This window comes from Hypomesus nipponensis, chromosome 15 (genome assembly GCF_054491055.1).
Source record: "Hypomesus nipponensis isolate SF chromosome 15, ASM5449105v1, whole genome shotgun sequence".
In the NCBI taxonomy this organism is placed as follows: Eukaryota; Metazoa; Chordata; class Actinopteri; order Osmeriformes; family Osmeridae; genus Hypomesus; species Hypomesus nipponensis.
In genome coordinates, this window is record NC_140375.1 from 4,032,501 (window position 1) to 4,054,190 (window position 21,690).

At 46.2% G+C, this 21,690-nt stretch overlaps 2 protein-coding genes and 1 long non-coding RNA gene across 4 annotated transcripts; 2 read left to right on the top strand and 1 right to left on the bottom strand.

Annotated features, from left to right (window-relative positions):
- The first annotated feature begins 3,101 nt into the window (after window positions 1–3,101).
- On the top strand, window positions 3,102–4,325 carry LOC146257087 (uncharacterized). Its single transcript, XR_014729961.1, has 2 exons — window positions 3,102–3,310; window positions 4,079–4,325. It is a non-coding gene; the product is annotated as an uncharacterized LOC146257087 (long non-coding RNA).
- A 920-nt stretch (window positions 4,326–5,245) lies between these two features.
- farsb (phenylalanyl-tRNA synthetase subunit beta) lies at window positions 5,246–14,380 on the top strand. Of its 2 annotated transcripts, XM_084674581.1 has the most exons (18): window positions 5,246–5,389; window positions 5,519–5,668; window positions 6,255–6,310; window positions 6,416–6,570; window positions 6,728–6,800; window positions 7,098–7,213; window positions 7,620–7,770; window positions 7,866–7,974; window positions 8,070–8,140; window positions 8,231–8,292; window positions 8,457–8,508; window positions 8,600–8,661; window positions 8,759–8,963; window positions 9,062–9,142; window positions 9,241–9,333; window positions 9,951–10,068; window positions 10,184–10,342; window positions 13,769–14,380. In XM_084674581.1, the coding sequence occupies exons 1-18, from the start codon at window positions 5,284–5,286 to the stop codon at window positions 13,918–13,920; spliced, it is 1,971 nt and encodes a 656-aa protein (XP_084530707.1). In that variant the 5' UTR covers window positions 5,246–5,283; the 3' UTR covers window positions 13,921–14,380. The 2 variants fall into 2 exon arrangements, with proteins under 2 accessions (XP_084530707.1, XP_084530708.1); XM_084674582.1 differs by lacking the exon at window positions 5,246–5,389.
- Window positions 14,381–14,615: 235 nt separating this feature from the next.
- On the bottom strand, window positions 14,616–21,519 carry sgpp2 (sphingosine-1-phosphate phosphatase 2). Its single transcript, XM_084674583.1, has 5 exons — window positions 21,194–21,519; window positions 20,495–20,659; window positions 17,563–17,742; window positions 15,914–16,003; window positions 14,616–15,553 (listed from the first exon to the last, which is right to left on the bottom strand). The coding sequence occupies exons 1-5, from the start codon at window positions 21,431–21,433 to the stop codon at window positions 15,008–15,010; spliced, it is 1,221 nt and encodes a 406-aa protein (XP_084530709.1). The 5' UTR covers window positions 21,434–21,519; the 3' UTR covers window positions 14,616–15,007.
- Window positions 21,520–21,690: the final 171 nt, after the last annotated feature.

The following is a 21,690-nucleotide window of genomic DNA, read 5'->3' on the forward strand; positions in this document are numbered from 1 at the left end:
ATACAATTAGCAATAGGAATCATCTTTCCTCACAGCATTGACTCATAACTGAGCCATTGTGGACCTAGACTACCTGACATGTTGACAGAAGTGGGATTCACTGCAAAACCAGCTCATTTGAGGAACCTGCCGAGCAGGTCAAACTGCTCTCTCCAATCTTCCCCTTCTCTACAGTCGATGGGCGAGGCAGCAACAGGTTGTGAACTTTACCACAGAATTCACACCTGGCTCGCAAGCGGAAGCTTACTGATAAGTCCATTACAGCACAAGGTTGGCAAAGCCAAAAGAACAAACCCAAAGAGGAGAAAACAAGAAGGGAAAGCAATGCAGTTGTTGCTCAATGGAGCTTTGTGAAGCAAGCCTGGACTTTGGAAAATGGCATCCACACAGTGGATTAATTGAGTAATATCTGCCATGCCCTCACCATGGTTGGGTAGGCAGGCGGGCAGGCAGGCTGGCAGTAAGAGGGAATCACTGCTTCCTTAAGGGATTGTGAATGGGTCCTATTGTGCGGTGAAGCCACCGCTCACGCCCTCGCTAAAGCCTCCAGGAGAGCCGCTCAACGTCGCTATTGTGACAGAACAGCACGCAGCAACACACGACACAGGGCCATCGCCAGGACGACTGGCTCTGGAGTGCACGTGTCGCGTTAGCCATGTGTGTGTGTGTGTGTGTGTGTGTGTACTCGGACTGTGGGTTTGCAAGCATGTGTGATTTTCCCTTTTTTTTTTACTTTGCTTGTAAGCATGACTTCACTGAGAGAGGGCACACAGAAAACTATACTCTGGATTGTGTGGCGCTCAGTCCACAACAGTTTGATGTCTTTCTTGGTCTTGATTTGCAGCATAGAGTACCTGAAAAAACACACGGCCAACCTGAAATCTGAGTGACATTCTTTTACAAACCTGCCAAACCAGAGATGTTCTTCTCTTTTCCTGTTTTTGTGGTGTTGATCCTAGTCATTGTTCTGTGTTGATATTAGCTAACCCTACCGTTGCTAAAGGAACCATTACCATGCCGTTTTAAGCAACCACTAACTTCACTCCACTGACCTAGTCTCAAAATGTATTACTGTCAAGGTCTCCACTTTGTCAAAAGCCAACTTCTGCCCTACCAAAGACATCACAATGCACATAGAAACATGGCTCCATATAGTTAAGACACAGCATGTCTGTGTGCTCAAGTGGCATCGCACCACCCTCCAGAGACAATAGTTGCTCTGTGTACGTATAGGCAGGCGCTTCCTAATAGACCATCCTGATTTGATTGCAGTTGCCATGGGCAGTAGGCTGCACACAGACATAGCCTGTCTGACATGAAGTGTGAGCCAGTTGTGAAGTATAGTTAAGACAGTTTTATTTATTTATTTTTGTCTTCGTCTGTACATGTGTATCACAACTGCAATTACATTGAGATTAGCTTGAAGTATGAAATAAACCAACAATAATTATTATTTTGATTGAGCTCCATGTCCCAATTTCAGACATGGTGTTTGTCTTTCTCAAAGCGTGAATAAAAATCAACTTGTAAAACCGGTTAACCAATACACATGCGGAATGTTTCAGCAACAAAACTGAACACAATTTGAAGAAATACTTATCAGAAGTTAACTATTTTGTCTGACATAAACTAGAGACGCTCTTGTCTACTGTACATCTACAGTATGGCATTCTGGCTGCGTTAACACGCCTTCAACTATCTCGCACATCTGGGCAGGAGCATTATAAACAGCAGCACACGAAGAGCTATTCATGCATGAAAAAAAACTTACCTTAGACGTACTGTGTTTCTTGTCAATGGCCAGAGAAAAGCGCCGATTTAATTTTCTATTTTAATGCACAATTGCACAGTTTGCAATTGAATTCCCGCATTGGAGTCTGTCGGCTGATATTGGTCGCCGCTTTCCATCCGGAAGTGACAGGCACGTCGTCATGGCATTATTTCACAGGGGGTGTTCCTTGAGTTTTGATTGGGCTCGTAGGGGTGGCGCGTGGTGGGGGCGTGTCCGTGATGAAATTATGAGGTTACTGGCGTTCATACCTGGAGCCCACTGTACCACTTAATAGTCTCATTGAAAGAATCACAAAGTCATGGTATGTAAAGTCTTGGAGAAACTTTACTGTCACATACATACAACAGTCAAACACATAACAAAGCTTAATGTAGACTAAAATAACGTCGGCTGTCTGTATCATTTGTCCACTCCTGTCATGGGTGAATCAGTGAGTTTGCACACCAGTCAAATGCATAATAAGCACATACAAATACATCTGACAAAAGTAGAAAACATTGAATAGCACTATAAAATACAATTGATTGTTTCATATCTGACCGTTGAATATCTATTTGCAGTATATTACACAATGGTTGACTACAATATGCTCTCTCTTGGAAGTCGCTTTGGATAAAAACGTCTACTAAATGAATAAATATACAATATACAGCCATTGGTGAGCCACTTTTATAACGTGATACATTCTCCAGCCATAAAATCTGCAATTCCCCTGCAGTTAAATCCTAATCACATTTCTCAATCTGTTTAATCCCCCTTTTCCACATGTTGCTTACACAAAAGCTCACCCATTAATGCTCTGAGAAATGTCCCAACACAAAGAAACTCTATTAAAAACATAACATCATATAGCATCACAGTAGCATGACAACACTTCTTCCGAGCATCTTCGGCACAGCTCCCTGCTAACAGCACGGTTTAAATGTAACCCTGACATCACATGACTCAGATGGCTCCTCTCTTTTAGCATCTGAGAGCTGTACCTCCCAGGCATAGAAGCAGACACTGGGGACAGAAACCTGACCCACAATCCCCGAGTTCACAAAGACGAGCACGCAAACATCAACCATGCATGCGACACTATATTTTCCATCACGGAGAGTACAACGTGACATGACCTTGTTGCACTATTGCTGCTTGGTAACAACGTCCAATTGGGCATTTTGTCCAAACCTATTCAAAATCTACTAAACGCGAGATAGACTTGTTGACTCTTATCTGTGTTAATAAGACCCTTGCACCTTCGGGTGGAGGTGAGGTTTGTGTGTACAGCTTGTACTCAGTGTATTTGGCTAGGTTGGACAGTCCAGTCCCTATGTGCTCATGTATCACAGAATAATGGAGGTTTATCCACCATTGAGGGAAACTTGTTGGGGGCCTCCAGGAAGAGACTACCAGTCCTGATCTTCAGAGGCTGCCTCCTCAACCAATCACAATGATCGACCCATTGCCCACTCTCTTGGGTTACAAACACATCTCCAGCTCTTCTTGGAGTGAGAGATGACCTACTAGGAGCTGGTACGCATACAGTAGATTTAAAACAAAATTTGGGACAGGGATTGGAGGTTTAGTTCATTTAAAAGATTCATTGTAGTGTTTAAAACAGGTAGACCAGCTTGAAGTTCAGTAACAAGTTTATTTGCCATTTGTAACAGTACAGATATAATAAGTACATTGGAATTATTTGGTCCTGTTCTTCATGACAATCCCTATTGGCCAATCTAAACCCATAATTAATTTTAAAAACAAATGTTTATACCTAAAATAACCTAGTACAAATCCTACACACTATGGTTCTGTTTTCAACAGTTGTCATTGTTTTGATACAGTTGAACCCTTAATCCTAAACATCAAAGGAACCGACCAGTGTGGTTGAGAGTATCTGGCAATTACTAATTCAAGTTGTGAAATTAGTTTGTCGCATCAGTCTTTGCCAGATCCAAGAGGCTCCAGGCACAACTGTTAACAATCGATTACCCATACAGTTTATTTTCTAAACTCTTAACCTAGCAACACACTTTCATCACACAATTAGCCATACAGTACAACTTTCAAAAGATTAACAGTTGATTACATTACAAAAACATTTAATGTTTTGTTTCAATCTGCATACAAAAGACAACATGACATTTATTGTCTTTTCCATCATTCAGTTTCCTTTTACTGTGAACAACTCCATTTTGGGGGTTACGAGTGGGAAATGTGTATGTGTTCTTGCAATACCAAACTCTAATTCTAGGAATCACTGTACATGTGTTTGTCTGTGTGTCTGTGGTTCTATTACAGTACCCTGTAAAGCCGTTCACTGTATGAAGTCAGCTGTCTTCTTTAGGTCGTAGACGTGCAGTGCCACTTGTGACACTGTTTAGATGAGCTGTTTACATTCACCTGGACGTATTGGTGCCTGGGTTCCTTGAACTCCCTTATACCGTTATTTTGTGATGGCTAAAGCACTATCTATCTAAACTATTAGTATTGGTATAGAATTGTGTAAGCAGGTATATAAATAACACAAGTATTTTCAAAACGTTAACTGACTGAACGTTCTGTGAAAACATCATGAATTGTGTTACTGGCATGGTCCAAAACAGATGTTGTGCTGATTGTGTTTAGAGGTTTGAAAACAGTGCTTAGGATTTTTTATGTAGACTAACTGTCTACCTACAGTACAGTGTCTGGTAGACAGTTTTACTAACTGGCTATACAATTTAATCAGTTATTTATTTATACAGATAAAATCTCTTTTAAACAGAGAACATTTCAAATCTCATTATAGTCTAATGTAGTGTGGGACTGGTGGTTTAACTGCAGAAGAAGGAGAGACACAAATGAGAGGGAAAGAGTATCCCAGTAAAAGAGATATGAGATCACGGTATTACAGTAAAAGAGATATGAGATCACGGTATGGCAGTAAAAGAGATATGAGATCATAGCTGTTGCAATGCGACCATTGACCATGGATGGCAGTGGTCAAGCAGAATCCACTCGTCCTGTCCTTTCCATTCTCTTATCCTCAGCCAAAGAGCCAGCTGCTGCCACACTGACCTCTACCAAACTATGTCACTTCAAATCTAATCAAATCTTATTTGTACATCTGTTTTTATCATCAGTATATGACCAATATCCAAACTGCTACTTCAAACAAGATCAAAAGACAATGTATGGTCACATTCCTCACTGGGTAAACATCACACACACGCACACACACACGCGCACACACACACACACACACACACACACACACACACACACACACACACACACACAGCCAGCCAGAATAAGTTTGTTAGGGATTACTGAGGGGTTAAATTAAATGTGAGTAGGGATGAGGTCAACTGTCGTGACATTTTCTGAGCTAGCTCTGATTGGTTAACTACAGATGGGGATGACAGTCCCATTTTCTGTCATTTTTGCACCATCTTGTGGTATAAAGCCGTCCAGTAATTCAGTAAAGCAGACCTGGTCTAAAGTAGCCTTGGACTCAGACCTTAATGGATGGAACAGATGTTGAGCTAAAACATGAGCTGGAGAGTGACATTTTAAGCTCCACAATATGTTTTATTTTGCAACCAAGATTATTGCCGCGGTGTATAAATTGTAACTGGCGTAACAGTTTCTGTATTTTTTTTACCGATTAAACACATTTATATATACACATAGATATATATGTATACGTGTATAAATTATTATAAACGATGAATTATAAATAAATATAATTCACCACAGGCGATCTTAGACAGCTGTTCCCGGCTTGTTGGGGTCCTTACAGACGAGAAGTATCAGCGGCTAGCAGTGGGCAGTCAGTAGCAACTAACATCATGCCGACTGTCAGCGTTAAAAGAGATCTTCTCTTTGAGGCTTTGGGCAGAACTTACAGTAAGTAGACATGTTCATGCCTATAGTAATGGAAATTCAGTCTGTCTTACGGATCTCTTGGTCTGTTAGAGTGTTGAAGATAGTTAGCGACATGTGCTATCTTAGCTAGCTGGCTAGCTATATTATCTGTATTAACTGCTACCCGCTAGCTAGCTCACTGCATCCTGAATGCACCTTTCTTTGTTCATTTTAATTAGATTTTCTAATTGCTAGTATTGATGTGATTATAGGTTCTATCATGTGGCTGTACAGTGAATGAAAAGTTGCTCTGACAGCTGTCTGCAAAGCTAGTCTGTAGTCTAATTTCAGGGCTATTGCATCATTTCCTTGCAGCAGCAATGCTGTAGCTAGCTAGCCTGTAATGCTAGATTGATACTGTATGAGTGATGAAGTCACTACTGTCAATCACTTCAACCAAGGAATTATCTTAGGAACCAGTGCCTTAAGGTTGACCCGAGAATGTATAGTATAGATAACTAGTAGTAGCCATATTGGTTGATGATCAAATACTATTTATCCAATAGAAATCAATTTAATAAATAAGTTGAATAGTAACAGAATACATTCTCTTTCCTTCTTTTTGTAGCTGATGAACAGTTTGATGAGCTATGTTTCGAGTTTGGTCTGGAGCTTGATGAAATTGTAAGTGTAAATTAATTAACTAAGCTAATATACTTAATGCACACTATGCACCTTTGATGATTTAGTGTAGCTGGTGAGTTGCCTGAATCCATTCTCATCTTCCAGACCTCGGAGAAGGACATCATCAGCCGTGAGCAGGGGGACGCCAAGGCGGAGGGCGCGTCGGATGTTATCCTGTACAAGATAGACGTCCCGGCTAACCGCTATGACCTGCTGTGCTTGGAGGGGCTCGTCAGAGGCCTGCAGGTCTTCATGAAAAGGTGCGTCTAAGCCCAGCAGAAATGGCCAACAGATTAGCATTTCCCCCTGTTGTTTTGTGTTAGCCTAAAATGCGAACTCGTATGATTGTGTTAAAGTTGGTCACTTTCACATTGATGCGTGCATGTGTGTGTGTTTGCCGGCTGGCCCGCCCTTCAGGATCGAAGCCCCTCGTTACAGACGTGTGAGACCGGCCAGCGGTGAGCCCCAGAGGCTGCTCATCACCGAGGAGGTGGGTGGAGTCAGCAACACTGCTCAGGGGTGAAACACCAGTCCATAATAAACAGATTTAAAGGTGTATTCCGCTGAGGTTAACATACATTTATTAGTAGTCGTGGTAATAATAGCAGGCTCCACTATTATTAGACACGAGCTACCGTTATTAGACACTACCTAAGCATCCACATATTTCACCTTGGTTTTTGTGTCACCTTCAAAATGGTCAAATTAGTATTTAAAGGATGACGAGGGTAGATGAGTATTGATAAGGTCTGAATCAGACGTGTTGCCCTCTCTGCTGGCTGTCCAGACTGCAGCGGTGCGCCCCCACGCCGTGGCCGCAGTGCTGCGCAACATCACCTTCACCAAGGAGCGCTACGACAGCTTCATCGAGCTGCAGGAGAAGCTGCACCAGAACGTCTGCAGGTCAGCCTTCCACGCGCACGCACACACACACACACACACACACACACCACAGCCAGAAGACATTTGTTAGGGACTACTGAGGGATTCATTTCAATGGGAGTAGGGATGAGGTCCACTGTCAACATATTTTCTGAGCTAGCTCTGGTTGCACCAGATGACGACCCCTGATGGTTAGCCCTCCAGCCCCCCACCTTCAGGCTCACTGCAACTTAAAGTGACACGCTTCCAAAACTCAATCCACAAAACACTATCAGGCCACCTGGACTTTGATGACGGCATAGAAGAAGCTTTCTTCCAAGGAGTCATAGTGTATGGATGTGGTGATGAATTGAGGTTCAACACAGTCTGTTCCCCGGTCTTCGTGTTGAGTTATTAAGCTGTGTTTTTTTTTTTTGGGGGGGGGCAGAAAAAGGACACTGGTGGCCATTGGAACTCACGATCTTGACACCCTCTCTGGTCCCTTCACTTACACTGCCAAACCTCCCGGGGACATCCGCTTCAAACCCCTCAACCAGGCCAAGGAATACACCGCCACCGAACTCATGAGCCTGTACAAGGTGAGCAGCGATTGGGTGAGCGTCCGTAAGATGACTCGCAATTGGCTGGAGAGGCTTGTTGTTTTCAGTGGTATATTTTTCTTTGCCTCTTGCAGGCGGACAGCCACATGAAACACTACCTGCACATCATTGAAGACAAGCCTGTATACCCCGTCATCTATGACAGCAATGGCGTTGTCCTGTCCATGCCTCCCATTATCAACGGTTGGCACACACCCCGCGCGTACACACACGAGATGGACGCACGCCACCTGCTTGAGAAATGTATCAACAAAACAAATACGTTCTCTCTCTTTTAGGAGACCATTCCAAAATCTCTCTAAACACAAAGAATGTTTTCATCGAGTGCACAGCCACAGATCTCACCAAGGTGAAGTTGGGGGGGATGAAACGACCGTGTTTATCCTTATGTGTTTATTTAAAGGGACTTTTCCTTATGCTTATTCACTTTTATGCACAGGCAAAAATTGTGTTGGACATGGTGGTGACAATGTTCTGTGAATATTGCGACGAACCATTCACGTGAGTCAACTTTCAAAATGCCGTTTGGCTCTAATTTCCCACTTTGCATCTAAATGTCATTTAACTCAATGTGTGACTTGAAGGGGAAAGGGAAAATACAATAAAAAAATGTAATTCTCTTGCATTCCTCGCTTGCTCCCCTTCTCTCTGTCTCTCTGTCTCAGGGTGGAGGAGGCTGAGGTGGTCTATGCTGACGGCAGGACCTGCATGTACCCGGTAAGATCCACCACAAGAACGCATCCTTATTTACCACAGGTAAGACTGTGTGCTTTTCCGTCAAACTCATCATGTGTTGTTGGGTCTTCAGGAGCTGGCTTACAGGAAGGAAAGGATATCTGGAGATTTCATCAACCGCAAAGTGGGCATCAAGTGAGTGAAATAGGAGTGGGCAGAAGTTTGAAATATTAATATTGAAATATTCCGATTGGAACACCTTGTATAACGGTGACTCCCCCCCCCCCCCCAGTGAGACAACAGAGAGCATCGCCCAGCTGCTGACCCGGATGTGCCTGCTCTCGGAGGTCACGGGCGAGGGCGAGATCGAGGTGGAGATCCCGCCCACCCGCTCCGACGTCATCCACGCGTGTGACATCATGGAGGACGCCGCCATGGCGTACGGCTTCAACAACATCGTCCGCACCACGCCACGCACCTACACCGTAGCCAATCAGGTGAGGGAGGGGGGAGCGTGCGTGCGAGTGCCTGTATGCGCGTGGATTTGGATTGTCTGTGCGTATTCATGTACATGGGCTTTCTCCGGTGTGTTTAGCTTCCAATCAACAAACTGACTGAGTTGCTGAGGCAGGACCTGGCTAATGCTGGATTCACCGAAGCACTCACTTTTGCCCTGGTAAAGACACCCCCCCCACCACACACACACACACACAGTCAGTTTCTCTTTACGCCTCTCTGAAATCCGCTCATCTTTCCGTCTCCATTCTTTTGCAGTGTTCACAAGAGGACATCTCAGACAAGTTGGGGAAGAAGATCAGTGAGACCAAGGCAGCACACATCGCCAACCCCAAGACCGCAGAGTTTCAGGTGAGACACGCAGCCGCCCAACCTGCCTGTGGTGTCCTTCCCCATGCGGTTGGGACGACGTTCTAAAGAGGGTCAGAAAATGTCAGAAAACACTCAATGTCACACAGTTACCCATTAACCATTCCAAATAAATGTAAGTAAGGAGCCTACAATTCTACAAATGTATATGTACAGAAGCATATCATAATTGTGAAATCTGATAAAGGCACTCGGTAAAACTAAATGACCACTACACTGATGCTTTTCCAAAATGTTCCATCTCACACAAAGGTTTTAGTGCACAGTCACCTGTAGTTACAGGTTTGTCTTGTAGTGTTGACAGCTCGCACATCTCAGGGGAGGGTACAACCTAACCCTCTCATCAGAGTACTTCGAGGAGGAACTAGCCGTACGTCACAAATGGCTTCAAAAGCTTTCAATAAGACACAAAGGCATCAATGTGAAACAATTGACAACCCAACATTTTTTAGGGGGGTGTTTGTATACACTTCAAAGGGAATTCTGGAATTCTCTGTCATTCAGGGTTGTCTCCCTATGGGACGCACGACAATGCCGCGAGTCAGTTGCCGGGCCTGTCGTTAACTGCTGCTCTCTCTCTCTCTCTCTCCGTCCACCAGGTGGCGCGCACCACCCTCCTGTCAGGCCTGCTGAAGACCCTGGCTGCCAATAGGAAGATGCCTCTGCCCCTCAAGCTGTTTGAGATCTCTGATGTGGTGCTGAAAGATGAAACCAAAGGTGTGTGTGTGTGTGCGTGTGCGCCTCCTGTCTTCTTGCAACCTCTGCAACACTCACCAGGCCTCTGAGTGTGTTCTCCTGACCTCTGCTCCTCCTCCTGCTGCTCTTCACCCAGACGTGGGCGCCAGGAACAACCGGCGCCTGTGTGCTGTCTACTACAACAAGAGCCCCGGGTTCGAGGTGATCCATGGGCTGTTGGACCGGGTCATGCAGCTGCTGGAGGTCGCGCCGGGCCAGGACCAGGACCAGGGCTACCACATCCAGGCAGCCGACGGTGAGGACACACACACACGCGCACGCACGCAGATTTCTAACAATAGTGTGGCCTCCCCTTGTGCTGTTCAATAGCTTTTGCCTCTGGGCTAGTTTCCCACGTAGCAGTCCGGAGGTCTGTCTCGTAAAGAGCTTTAGGCCGAATCCCAATACTACCCCTTACCCCTTCCCCTTAGTTTACCCCGAGCCCTTGGCCCTCGAAACTGAGGGGTAAGGGCTACATATCCCTAAGAAATGGGACGCCACTTGGTTACAGGTACGTCATCTAGCACGTATCGATATCTCCAAAGCAAGTCGTGTTATGCACTGATATTAAGCAAAATTAGCTGCTAATGGAGTTTACTTAAAACTGTAGACATGCTAGTCAAAGAATTACAGGACTGTTGTGCAATTCAGCACTGTAACATTAGCGTACCAAACTAGCGATTTATAGAAAAGTTTCAATTAGGAAAATGATTGCAAATATATATGTTCAGGACTGTGTATAACACTAAACAAGACTGTCATCATTTTTTTTATCAATTAATTAAGCCGAAAATATTACATTTATTGGACTCTGGATGATCTGTCCGCCATTGCCGGTCGTGCAGTATTCACATAGCCCTAGGTTTCAAGTAAGCTCCCAATCTTACTTGGTTTTAAGGGGTGTATACCCCTTAGTCTTAGCCCTACCCCTAGCTCAAAAAGAGTATTGGGACACCACTAGCTCTCACGGGAACGCGCAAAACTAAGGGGAAGGGGTAAGGGGGAGTATTGGGATTCGGCCTTAGTGTTCAGAGGGTTCTGAAGGGGCACTGTGTTGGAACAGGTCCCCGCTCCTAGCCGATTGTCTCAATAAGGACACCGATGACTTGCGACGTGTCCAAGCATATACTACACACCTATTGCTGCAGTTATCTTCCAAGACATAGATATACAACTTTCCTTCGTCGACTGTAACTGTTTGTTGGCTTGTTTTAAAAGACAATAGGTTTTCACTATTGAATAGACCAACAAATATTTTGGGGGGGTGATATATGTAAGAAACAAAATGTCCACGGAGGAGTGGTAATGGTAGAGCTTCAGACTCCCCCTTTACTCTCCCTCCCCGCCCCTCCCTTCTCCCCCTTCCCTCTCACCAAGGTCACACCACAGTCAGGCTGGAGCTCTGAAGTCCCCTCCTCAGACACAAGCTAATCAATGGGCTTGGGTATCACAGAACGAGAGGGAGAGAGGGGGAGAGGGAGAGAGAGAGAGGGAGAGAGAGAGAGGGAGGAGAGAGAGGAGAAGAGAGGGGGAGGGAGGGAGAGAGAGGGGGAGGGAGGGAGAGAGAGGGGGAGGGAGAGAGAGGGAGAGAGAGGGGGAGAGCCGGAGAGACGGAGAGCCAGACAGAGAGAGGGGGGAAGTACAAGGGAGAAGGAAAGAAAGGAAGGTGTGAGAGGGCTCTGGGATGGAGGGTGAGAGACAGAAGGGGTGGGGGGGGGGGGTGCAGGGTCTGCAGTGAGAGGCTGCATGTGAGTCACGTCTTCTACTGCAGCAGAAAGGAAACACGCGCTCGCACAGCGTCACACTCGGCCTGGTCCTCTGCACTCGCACACACCCGCACCCTTCTTTTCCATAGCGCACTCGCACAGGCACTTAGGCCATGAAGTGCGCACACACACACACACACGCTCATTCCCAGAACACACTTATCACTCTCAAACACACTCAGGAGCCTTCACGCACCATTAGCACCATATGTCAGCGTCCTTGACCCTGACACAGGGTCATTGCTCCTAAGAGGTCACCTGGACATCCCTGTCCCAGCACTCCCTCTACACACACACACACACACCCACACACATCCCTCAGGACATGCACACCAGGAGGGTGAAATGGCAATGTTCCCCCTGCTCCTTTCCCACCCACCCTCACTGTATCTGCCACCCAGGCTACAGTGAGCCTGGCTGGGCAGGGAGGGGGCGGGGGGCGGGGGGGGGGGCAGGACTGGAGCTCTGATGGAGAGTGGACGGGAGACCCGCAGAGGGAATAGCCAAGCTGTCACTGAGAGCCTCCCTGACACACACACACACCTTCTCTCTGTTTCTCAAGGGCAAATACAGAGCTAAGAGGCGAGGGAAGAGGCTGAGGGGATTAGAGGGAGGAAGGAACCTTTAAAAAAAAAAAAAAAAAAAAAAACAGATGCCCAGGTTTCACTTAACAACTGTGTCAAATGGGAGCTCTTCCCCAGTGCTGTTACAGACCTGCTCATATTGACTCTGTTTACTTTTTGCTGTGGAGATGTGCACATCCCATTAGGTATTATAGACACACACACACACACACACACACACTGCACCGATCCAGAATCACACAAGGATGCACCGATCCAGATTTTTGTGGTTCGGCCGAATACCAAATCCACTGGTTAAGATTCTGCTGAAACCGAATACCGAATCCTACTGCCATCCTCAGTCCGTTAACACAGTAAACACATTAATGAAGTAAACAACGTCCACAGCAGTGTTTTTTTCTTGATTTTAATGACAAAAAAAGGATTGGCAACATTATGCCAGGAAGACAAGTGGGAAAAACTATTTTGACAATTACCATGCCTGTGTATACCCATCTCAAGATACAATCAATATCCAAAATATTAGCCTTTTAGATTTCTTGAATTTCTTTTGGATGTTTCATACGCAAATGTTTTAACAGCAGACATTTTGTGTATTGTTTAGGGTCCTTGCCACCATGAGATAGATCGGCTTTGCAAATTGAACATGTAGCTCGACTTGAATCGCCTTCTTTTGACTGAAAGTTCTGCCAAACAACACTTTTTCTGCTCACGAGTTGCATTTCCACGTTCTCTCAGCCTACTGCATTGAACAGTCCACCTACGTAAACACCTTCTCGTCATCAACGCCGGCGCCATTATGTCGACCAGCGTAGCGCGCGTAGGGTTCGGTTCGGTGGAAAAAAATCCCAAGGTTCGGCCGAAACCAAACACCATCAGAAAGTCCAATATTCAGCCTAATCTGAAACCGAATCCTGGATTCGGTGCATCCCTAACACACACACAAGATTACTTTTTGCGTAGTGGACAATGCATGCCTGTATACGCGTGAGCAAACACACACACACGCACACACACACGCAGTAGTCTGAGAATGGTGGAAGCATTTCATTTTTCATAGCAATGAGCAAAACATCTGATTGGTGTTCTTGAGTGGGAAGAGGAGATGCACTGGTAGTATAGCACATCGATGTACACTGGATCTGGAGTCATGGCAACCTTGAGTCTACAGTTTTGTTCCTACCACGTCAGTACGGCTCGAAAGTCATCGCTATCTCCACACATCATTCGGTCTTATCGTTCAAACATTTGGCTCTTTCAATGGACCTGTATCACAGACGGATGTCTGGCAAGTCATGTAACTTGTCGTTTGACATTGTTTTGGCCCTGCAGACTCCACCTTCTTCCCAGGGCGCTGTGCCGAGATCTTTGCGCGCGGGAAGAGCATCGGGCGCCTCGGGGTCCTGCACCCTGACGTCATCAACCGCTTTGAGCTCACCATGCCCTGCTCCGCCCTGGACATCGACATCGAGCCCTTCCTGTGACCCCCTCCCCTCGCCCCCCCCTCCAACACACACACACACACATTTAAACCTGGTCTGATGAAACTTCAGTAGTTCATGCACTCAACTAGTAGTCTCAACTCACGCCCAGTGTGTGATGTCATAACCCGGCCCAGTTTGGCATGGAATGGCACGGCCCAGTCTGGCCCAGTGCAACGTCCACGCAAACCTGGCTGAAGTCATGAGTTTTCTCAGTGAAGAATATGCGTGACCAGTCGTGTACGATTAAACAGATCTCTGTCAGTTTCGGCCCTAAAATAAGTCCACAGTTGATGGTCCACAAGTTTACAGATGAAATACTCTTGGGAGGGGGGGGGTTATTTAAAAAAACTAACATCAAGAATTTGTTGGTCGGTATATTGTAATATCAATAGACTATGTATGTATGGATATGTTTTTATCACTCACGATCTGTACCGCCATTAAACTGAATGACACATGGCCTGGGACTCATCCTTTGCATTGCGTTGTTTGGGTTAGTCACTGAACTGGATAAAGAATGGTATTAAGTTCAGTGTTCAGGGGTCTTACAACTGTGTACGACTGTCTTTTCGATTCAGTTTTGGGGAGTTGGACGTTTTATATCAAGTTAGGATGGCTCTGAAAATATGTGATGTATTCACCCTTACAAGTGGGCCAAAATGCAGGAAGCAGTAAGGGGTTTGACTGGTGGATCTGCATTCCTCAAGGCAGACTACAGGAAATAGAGACATTTCCAACTGAAGCCACCAAGCTGTGCTTTGGCAGGTTTACAGAATAGGCTTCACTTTCTCTATGACTGCATCATTAAGATGTACTTTAGGTGGTGTTTTCTGTCAACAGATCGGGTGGTGTGGGGTGAGGTTATCGGCATAAGGTTACAGACAAAACTTTTCTTTCTTATTTAAAGAAGTGACCGTTTTGTGGCATGCATGCTGGCTGAAAGGTTTATAGCTTGCAGATATAAAATATTTTATATTTGCTCTTTTCCTTTGACAGTGTTTAGTTAAAAACTTTATTTGAAAAAAAAAAAAATAGGTCCGTATAAAACATTATTACAGGTACAAAATAGTCCCCTTAAAAACTAGTGTCATAGCAACCCTAGCAGTATAAAAAACCTATTGACCACGATGCTGTTCACCAGGCCGACCAAAGTGTAGGTGACGAATTTATACGGAACTTCGATTTCTTTTCTTCTTCTGGCTTCTCTGTCATGAACAGGCACTCTGTACCACGAACACAGCACCCTCAAACTCACTGTTTTTGCTACTTGCCGTGTGATGACCAATGCAGCCACGCCCAGCGTGAAACGGGCGGTGCCCATTGCCAGGCCAGCTAGTGTCAGGGGGGGCAGGGGTACGGGCAAAATCCCCTGGGGTTCAAAAGTCTCCCCCAGCTGCTCATTGACCCAGTAACCCACAGAGCAGCCGGCGGCCGATCCAAAGATGGTGGTAGTGTCCCCCCGTGTGGTGCTGTAATGGTCCAGCTCTGGGTATGTGTAGCACAGGAACAGAGGCAGCGCCAACGCTACGATGGGGGAGAACGGGCTGGTGAGCTGGAGAACTTCGAAGGTTTCCCAATATGGGTAGGTGATCAGCATCACCGCAGCAGAGATCAGGGCACCACAGATCACATCCTGAATCCAGAAAGGGAGTCACGCATTACCACCGGGAAACATGACGTTGCTCTGAGTATAACTAGATACACGGCCACAAACAGACACTATCCAATAGAAACCATCCACAGTTAACATAACCAAACGAATGAAAGAAGAATATTGAGCACTGTGTTCTCAGGACACTTCGAGCCCAGTTTTCCTTCAGCCCAGACCCTGATGTCGTCTCTCTACGGAGTGGATGTCCAAAACAGGTGGTGCCTTGCCCTGCTTTCGACTTCCAGCCCGCCAGCCAGACATAGCATGAATAATAAATCCGCCATGGGCTTGAATGTTTCATCCAGTTGTCTCTGGAGGGCAGAGGAGAGAGAGGGGACTCACCAGAGCTGAGTGCATGCCTGTGTAGAGGCGGCTCAGGCACACCAGTCCAGACAGCACCACTGCCACCAGCAGACCCACCTCAAACTGGAACTGGAACACACCACACACACACACACACACACACACACATACAGACAGACATTTTGTAGGATATCCTCCATTTCATCCTAAACTCAAAACATCTCTCTTTTCCTTGTTTAGACATTGTCATTGTCCCTACTTTTGTTTCTGGGATCAAGCCATCCATTAATCAAGCCCCTCAAGCTGAGGGCACTACCTGTCCTGTGTGCCAATCCTTTATTAGACCGGTTTGATGCATGGACTGTCTCCAGGCCATCCCTCCTTTTTACTCATCTGTCCGTCCATCTCCCCTTCCCTGATCCCTCCTTTTCCATCATCCACCTATTGGTGGTTTTGTCTTCCCTCCATTTCAATGACAGTGAGAGGAGAGTGTGTGTTTATTCATTGACTCCCCCTCCCTCCCCCGCCCCTCCATCCCTCCTCTCTCTCTTTCCCTGTGTCTGTTCCTGTCTTTGCAGCTGGAAGCCTTTTCAGGGAGAGAGTTCATGAAGGGAGGCCCTCGAAATGGACACAAAGGATCCTGGGGTGAAGGGGGGGGGGGGGCGCTGTGTGATTGACTGTCCTGACCTTTGACCCCACCGCTGCTTAAAAAACCTAAAAGTCGCCCCAAGGCCTTTTCAGACCACTGTTGAAGTTTACTACAGATCTATAGGTGTTTGTTTCCATTCACAGACTCATGTCAGTGGAGTTTCTGTGGAGTGAATTCACTGTATTTGGGATGTGCCTTTTGTCTCCAAGTTGGAAATATTCAAGTTGGGGTTGTGAGAAATGAGGTTGAACTGGAACGGAGTGAAAGTTGCGTTTAGGAGACAACTCTGTGATTAAGTCAAATGCAGTGTTTGGGTCACTTATTGAGTTCTCTGCTGTTGGCCTGAATACGAGAAAGAGTGTGTGTGTGTGTGTGTGTGTGTGAGAGAGAGACAGAGAGACAGAGAGACAGAGAGAGACAGAGAAAGGAAGGGGTGAGAGGGAGGGAGAGATGGGGAAGGAAAGCAAGAAAGACAAGGAAAGAGAAAATGAGGAGAGACAGAGAGTAAAACAGAATTTGAAATGGAAGAAGAGAGAGAGTGACAGTCATTTACTCAAGAGAGTATATCAGAGGAACAAACAGCAGCTGGGTGGGTGTGGCTAATGGTGACTGATGATGACTGGCGACTCCGCCCCTCCCAGTTCATTGTCCAACTGGTCGGCTAGGACTCAAGTAAGACAACATTGACACACCCTCCTCCTTTGTGAAGGGACAGACATCCTTCTTGCTGTTTTTGAAGATTTAAGTGAACTGTCCTCTATGTAGTCTTAAAGTGAAAACCTCAACCTACCACTAAAATGTGTACATACATCCACTGCAAGACTGTGTTATCCTACTAAGCTAGAGCCCAGATAAATGGACAAAACAAGAACCTGCAGGCCTCAAACAATGGGGCAAACCCTCCCAAACTACGTCAACCCCACTGGCACAACAACAAGAGCCATCCAGTAACCCCGCTGCGGTGGACATGTCACTGTCTCCTGGAGATCTCGAAACACCAGAGGGTGTTGGTTTGGAGTGCGTGTGCGTTCCCGCCTACCTGCACCCGGGACGGGGCACTGAGGAGCAGGGTGAAGAAGATGGAGGTGGCGGCGATGGCGTGGGTGGAGGGCAGGCCGTACTCCACCTCCACGCGGCTCTCCAGCTTCACCACGGGGGGCGACAGGGGGCGGGGCAGCTTCAGCACGTCCTTCAGGACCTGGCCGATGTACATCACCAGCTGGGGGGAGGGGGGGGGGAGGGAGGAGGGGAGGGATTAAACAGTGGTGATCCTGCATCCTGGCCCCATGTTTTAAATATTCAAATGAGCACTGAGTTGTTAGCAGTAGACTGGAGCCCGACACCCGACACCATCGATATCGCCAAATGTAATCACACACATGGAATTCCATGCCTGTATCTCTCCATCTTCTCGACCACGTGAGCAGAGGAGAAACAAAGAGAACTTCTAAGTAAGAGTTCAAAGCCTGATTGTCTACTATTCTCCTGCTCTCGGGCGCACCAAGTCTCCTCTAAATAAGTCATCATGGTCCACACCAAAACAGTTCCCCCCGCGAGACTGGGGCTGCTAGAACAGGCTGCAGGTAGTTACACAGTAAGATGAGCTACGAACCAGGCTGCTCTGCTGAATCTGTCTCCAATTGACAGTGTCTGGAGCGAATCTGTGACACACACACACACACACTATCTTTCTCACAGCAACATACAGTACTCCATCACTCTTCATCTGTTGCAGAGTCACAACCACACACACACTACAGACCTGAGCAGATATGGAATTTGTCATGTGTGTGTGTAGAGACACCGTCTGGGTCATTCTAACTGAGCCATCTCCATAGGGATCCACAGGGGCAGACGTTGCAGACGTCGCAGACAGTGATTTATTTAGAGCTTGGACCTGTATATTTTATGCGTCTTTAATGGCTGTCGTGGCAAGGGAGTAGTGGGGAGGTATTTTTCAACAGGGAGGCCATGCTTCTAAAATAAAGATAGTAATGTAGAGGGAGAGAGAGAGAGAGAGAGAGTTATTTCTGTTGTCATGGACATAGTGTGGGATTGGGTAATAGGTGAGTGTTACCATGGCAAACGAGAGATAAAATTGTTCTCAGTTTTTTTTTTACCTCATAGTGAGCATAGCAACCAGAGATGATCAAATAGAATCAGAAAGAAAGAGAGAGAGAGAAACAGGAAGAAAATAGACTAGTGTCTCTTTCATAACCACCATGTTACATTGGCTTTCGTTTTTCTTTCTCTTTTTTCTTCACACGTAGTGAAGTTGGTTTAGCCTTACTTTACTTTAATGATGTCTGTCGTTGACAACCGCAATATTAGCTTATCCTACTGTTGTACATTCGGGCACTGGCACATAAACAAGGCGGAAAATGAAGGGAAATTCTTAGGGGAAATGAGGGAAAAGTTTTTAGGCGATATTGCTGGCTTAGCCCAGGAAACAGTGAGTGGCCATGGAGAGAGAAAACGTCCCATGAATGAGTGTATTGATCGAGTCCAGAGTGTGTTTGGACTTTGGTCTGTCAACAAATATAGTGTGGGGGACGATGTTGGTGTGTGTCTCGTCATGTCTAATAAGTGTGTCATTCAGCTCGTACGGCATTTTGGTTTGTCAAATGTAATTCAAAATGTAGGTTAACTGTTTAATTAGGCTGTTAACTTAGCAGCGCGTTTGGGTTATTAGGAAGAAAAACTGGCTCACTCGATTCTTACATTCGGTGAGTGCTCCAGTATAGAGGCTGTCATCTCATGGATCGAAGGACGTTATCAGCGTTAAGGGGAAGTGTATGTGTTTGTTTCTATGTCAGGCCGAGGGAGAGAAAGCTTCTGTGTTTGTGAGTGTCTCAGTGTGTGTGTGTGTGTGTGTGTGAAGGCATGGTGTGAACTCTAGATAACTTCAGCTCCACAATAGGGAGCAGGGCTTTAGAAGTGCAATGCAATTTACCCCGGGGCCAGACAAGCCAAATGGGCCTATGGAGGAGACAACCTCAAAGCAATGAAGAGGTCAATAAACCAGCCTGGCGAGACTTGGAAGTGCAGAATAGACAACTGAGCTTGTAATGTCTAACTCAGAGTAATTACAGCCTTCCTCTGGCCACTGTGTGTGGGTGTGGGTGTGTGTGTGTGTGTGTGTGTGGAGGATGGCCAGTGTTGAATCATACAAGTGTCTGAAGACCCCCTGAGGGCCATAATAAGGGGTTCAGTCAGAGGACATATGCCATGCACTGGAGGAGAGGACAGGCATGCAGGGCACACAAACACACTGACACTGTGTGTGTGTGTGTTTGTGTGTGTGTTTGTAATTTCGTCAAAATGGAGTTGTAAAAATTCTAAGTGTGTGCCGCGCACGTGGGCCACCATTCACTTTGACAGATGTAGAACCTGGATGTGCGAGCTTGTCAAGTCCTCTTTCCCTTCATAAGACTGGACCACTTGAAAACTAGAGTTTGTCATCATGAGTTCCAAGTGTTCTGGCTTGACCCCCTCGTGTTCCCTCCTCCTGTCCGAGGCTCCGGTCAGCCTGGCTGGGCCTGGATCTCGTGGTCTGGGAGGGCTGTGTTAGAGGCAGGTCACCCAGGGCAGAGGGGGTGGGGGGGTTCAGGGCAGGATGAAAGAATGTGTGGGTCTAACTAGGGGGGGAGGGGGGAGCTCCATTGTCACACAGACAGTGACGTGGAGGTTGTGTCCTACAGAGGTGGCTGTCTGTGACCTCCCGCACGCGCACACACACACACACGCACACAACAAAACACATATTCGTTTGAGCACGCACACACAGCGGCACACACTCAAAACACAAACCACATTCTGATACACACACACACACACACACTTCAGTGTTGCAGGTAATGCAATTTGATCATTTGGCACCGGAGAATGTGCTAATCCCCACTAAGGACGTTTAGAAGGCCTCTTTATCTAACAGGATGCACTGGGACTGGCTGAGAAGCCTGTCCACTTACAGCCCACATGTTGACAAGACGTCGGCACAGGAAGGGGTCCAGGTTCCAGTGGAGGCAGGGCAAGAAGGTGATGTAGAAGATTTCATGTCCAAGGCTCGCCGAAACCAGGAAGAGGATATGGAGCAACCTGTTCCGGACCTCGTATCCCTGCTGCAGGACCTGGGCCTGTGGTGTGTACAGTAACACAATGATGACCCATGGTATACAGTAACACAATGATGACCCATGCTATACAGTAACACAATGATGACCCATACAGTAACACAATGATGACCCATGCTATACAGTAACACAAAAATGAACCATGGTTGGGGTGACTAACAGTAACACAGTAAAATACCTCTTTAGAGGTGGAGTCGACTCTCAATGATTAATTATATTTCGCTTTTGTAGGCTATAGAGTGACAATTGTTCTATTGTGGCATTCCTAAAGTCTGCAGTGTGGCTTTGTCTGGGAATGAGTTTCAACTTTTGAACATCCTGGGCTGCATTCTCAGAATCAAGCAAGCTCATTGAGTTGGCATCTAACACAAGCTGCCTTTTTTGGTTTTGCCTAAATGTGAAACACATTTAAATGAATGTAAAAATTCAGCTTATCTGCGGAGACACATGATTTGCTGTCAGACATAACACACAACAAGAAAAGCCAGTTGTTGCCTACTTTGTCATATTCTGTCACTAATTTCTATCAGAACTTACATTAGAAGTAAATTCATTTTTCTGGAATTCGTCATTTGAATTATTGTCCAATGTTTCTTTGGTTATAACAGAGTGTCCATTGAGCCTTCTGCAACGCTTTCGAATGTGTATCTCTGTATCATCCGTGTCTTGACGTGGGTTATCCGTCTTTGGGTGAGCTTCGACGAGGAACAAACCGCATCTTCTCTGGAACTTTGCGACAAGTTCGGAATCATACAAGTATGCTACAATTTCACACATAGTAACTGAACTTAACTAGGTGTTTCAGAATAACATACTATAGTCTAGGTCTCGTTTATGACAGTTGTCTGCCCAGCGCCCTCCCACTGAAGTGAAAAGTGCCGTACAGGTGAGGTCTGACAGGTGTGTGAGAGACGCATATGACTTCGTCGTAACGCCCGCCCTTTTTTGAGATCTGGACATTCCTGTTAGGGTGTGTGCCTTTGTGAATAAGTAAGGGCGCTGGTTTGTATTTTTTTTCCACACGTTAAATGCAA

Bases quoted from the DNA above. Each gene is read 5' to 3' on its own strand.
- sgpp2 (XM_084674583.1), bottom strand. From the start codon at position 21,433: ATGTGTGAAATTGTAGCATACTTGTATGATTCCGAACTTGTCGCAAAG. The intron at 17,743-20,494 runs GTAAGTGGACAG...CCCTCCCCCCAG, and splicing joins GTCTTGTCAACATGTGGGCT to CTGGTGATGTACATCGGCCA. The intron at 15,554-15,913 runs GTGAGTCCCCTC...TTCTGGATTCAG, and splicing joins CAGGCATGCACTCAGCTCTG to GATGTGATCTGTGGTGCCCT.
- farsb (XM_084674581.1), top strand. From the start codon at position 5,284: ATGGATGGAACAGATGTTGAGCTAAAACATGAGCTGGAGAGTGACATT. The intron at 5,390-5,518 runs GTAACTGGCGTA...AATTCACCACAG, and splicing joins ATTGCCGCGGTGTATAAATT to GCGATCTTAGACAGCTGTTC. The intron at 9,143-9,240 runs GTAAAGACACCC...ATTCTTTTGCAG, and splicing joins AAGCACTCACTTTTGCCCTG to TGTTCACAAGAGGACATCTC.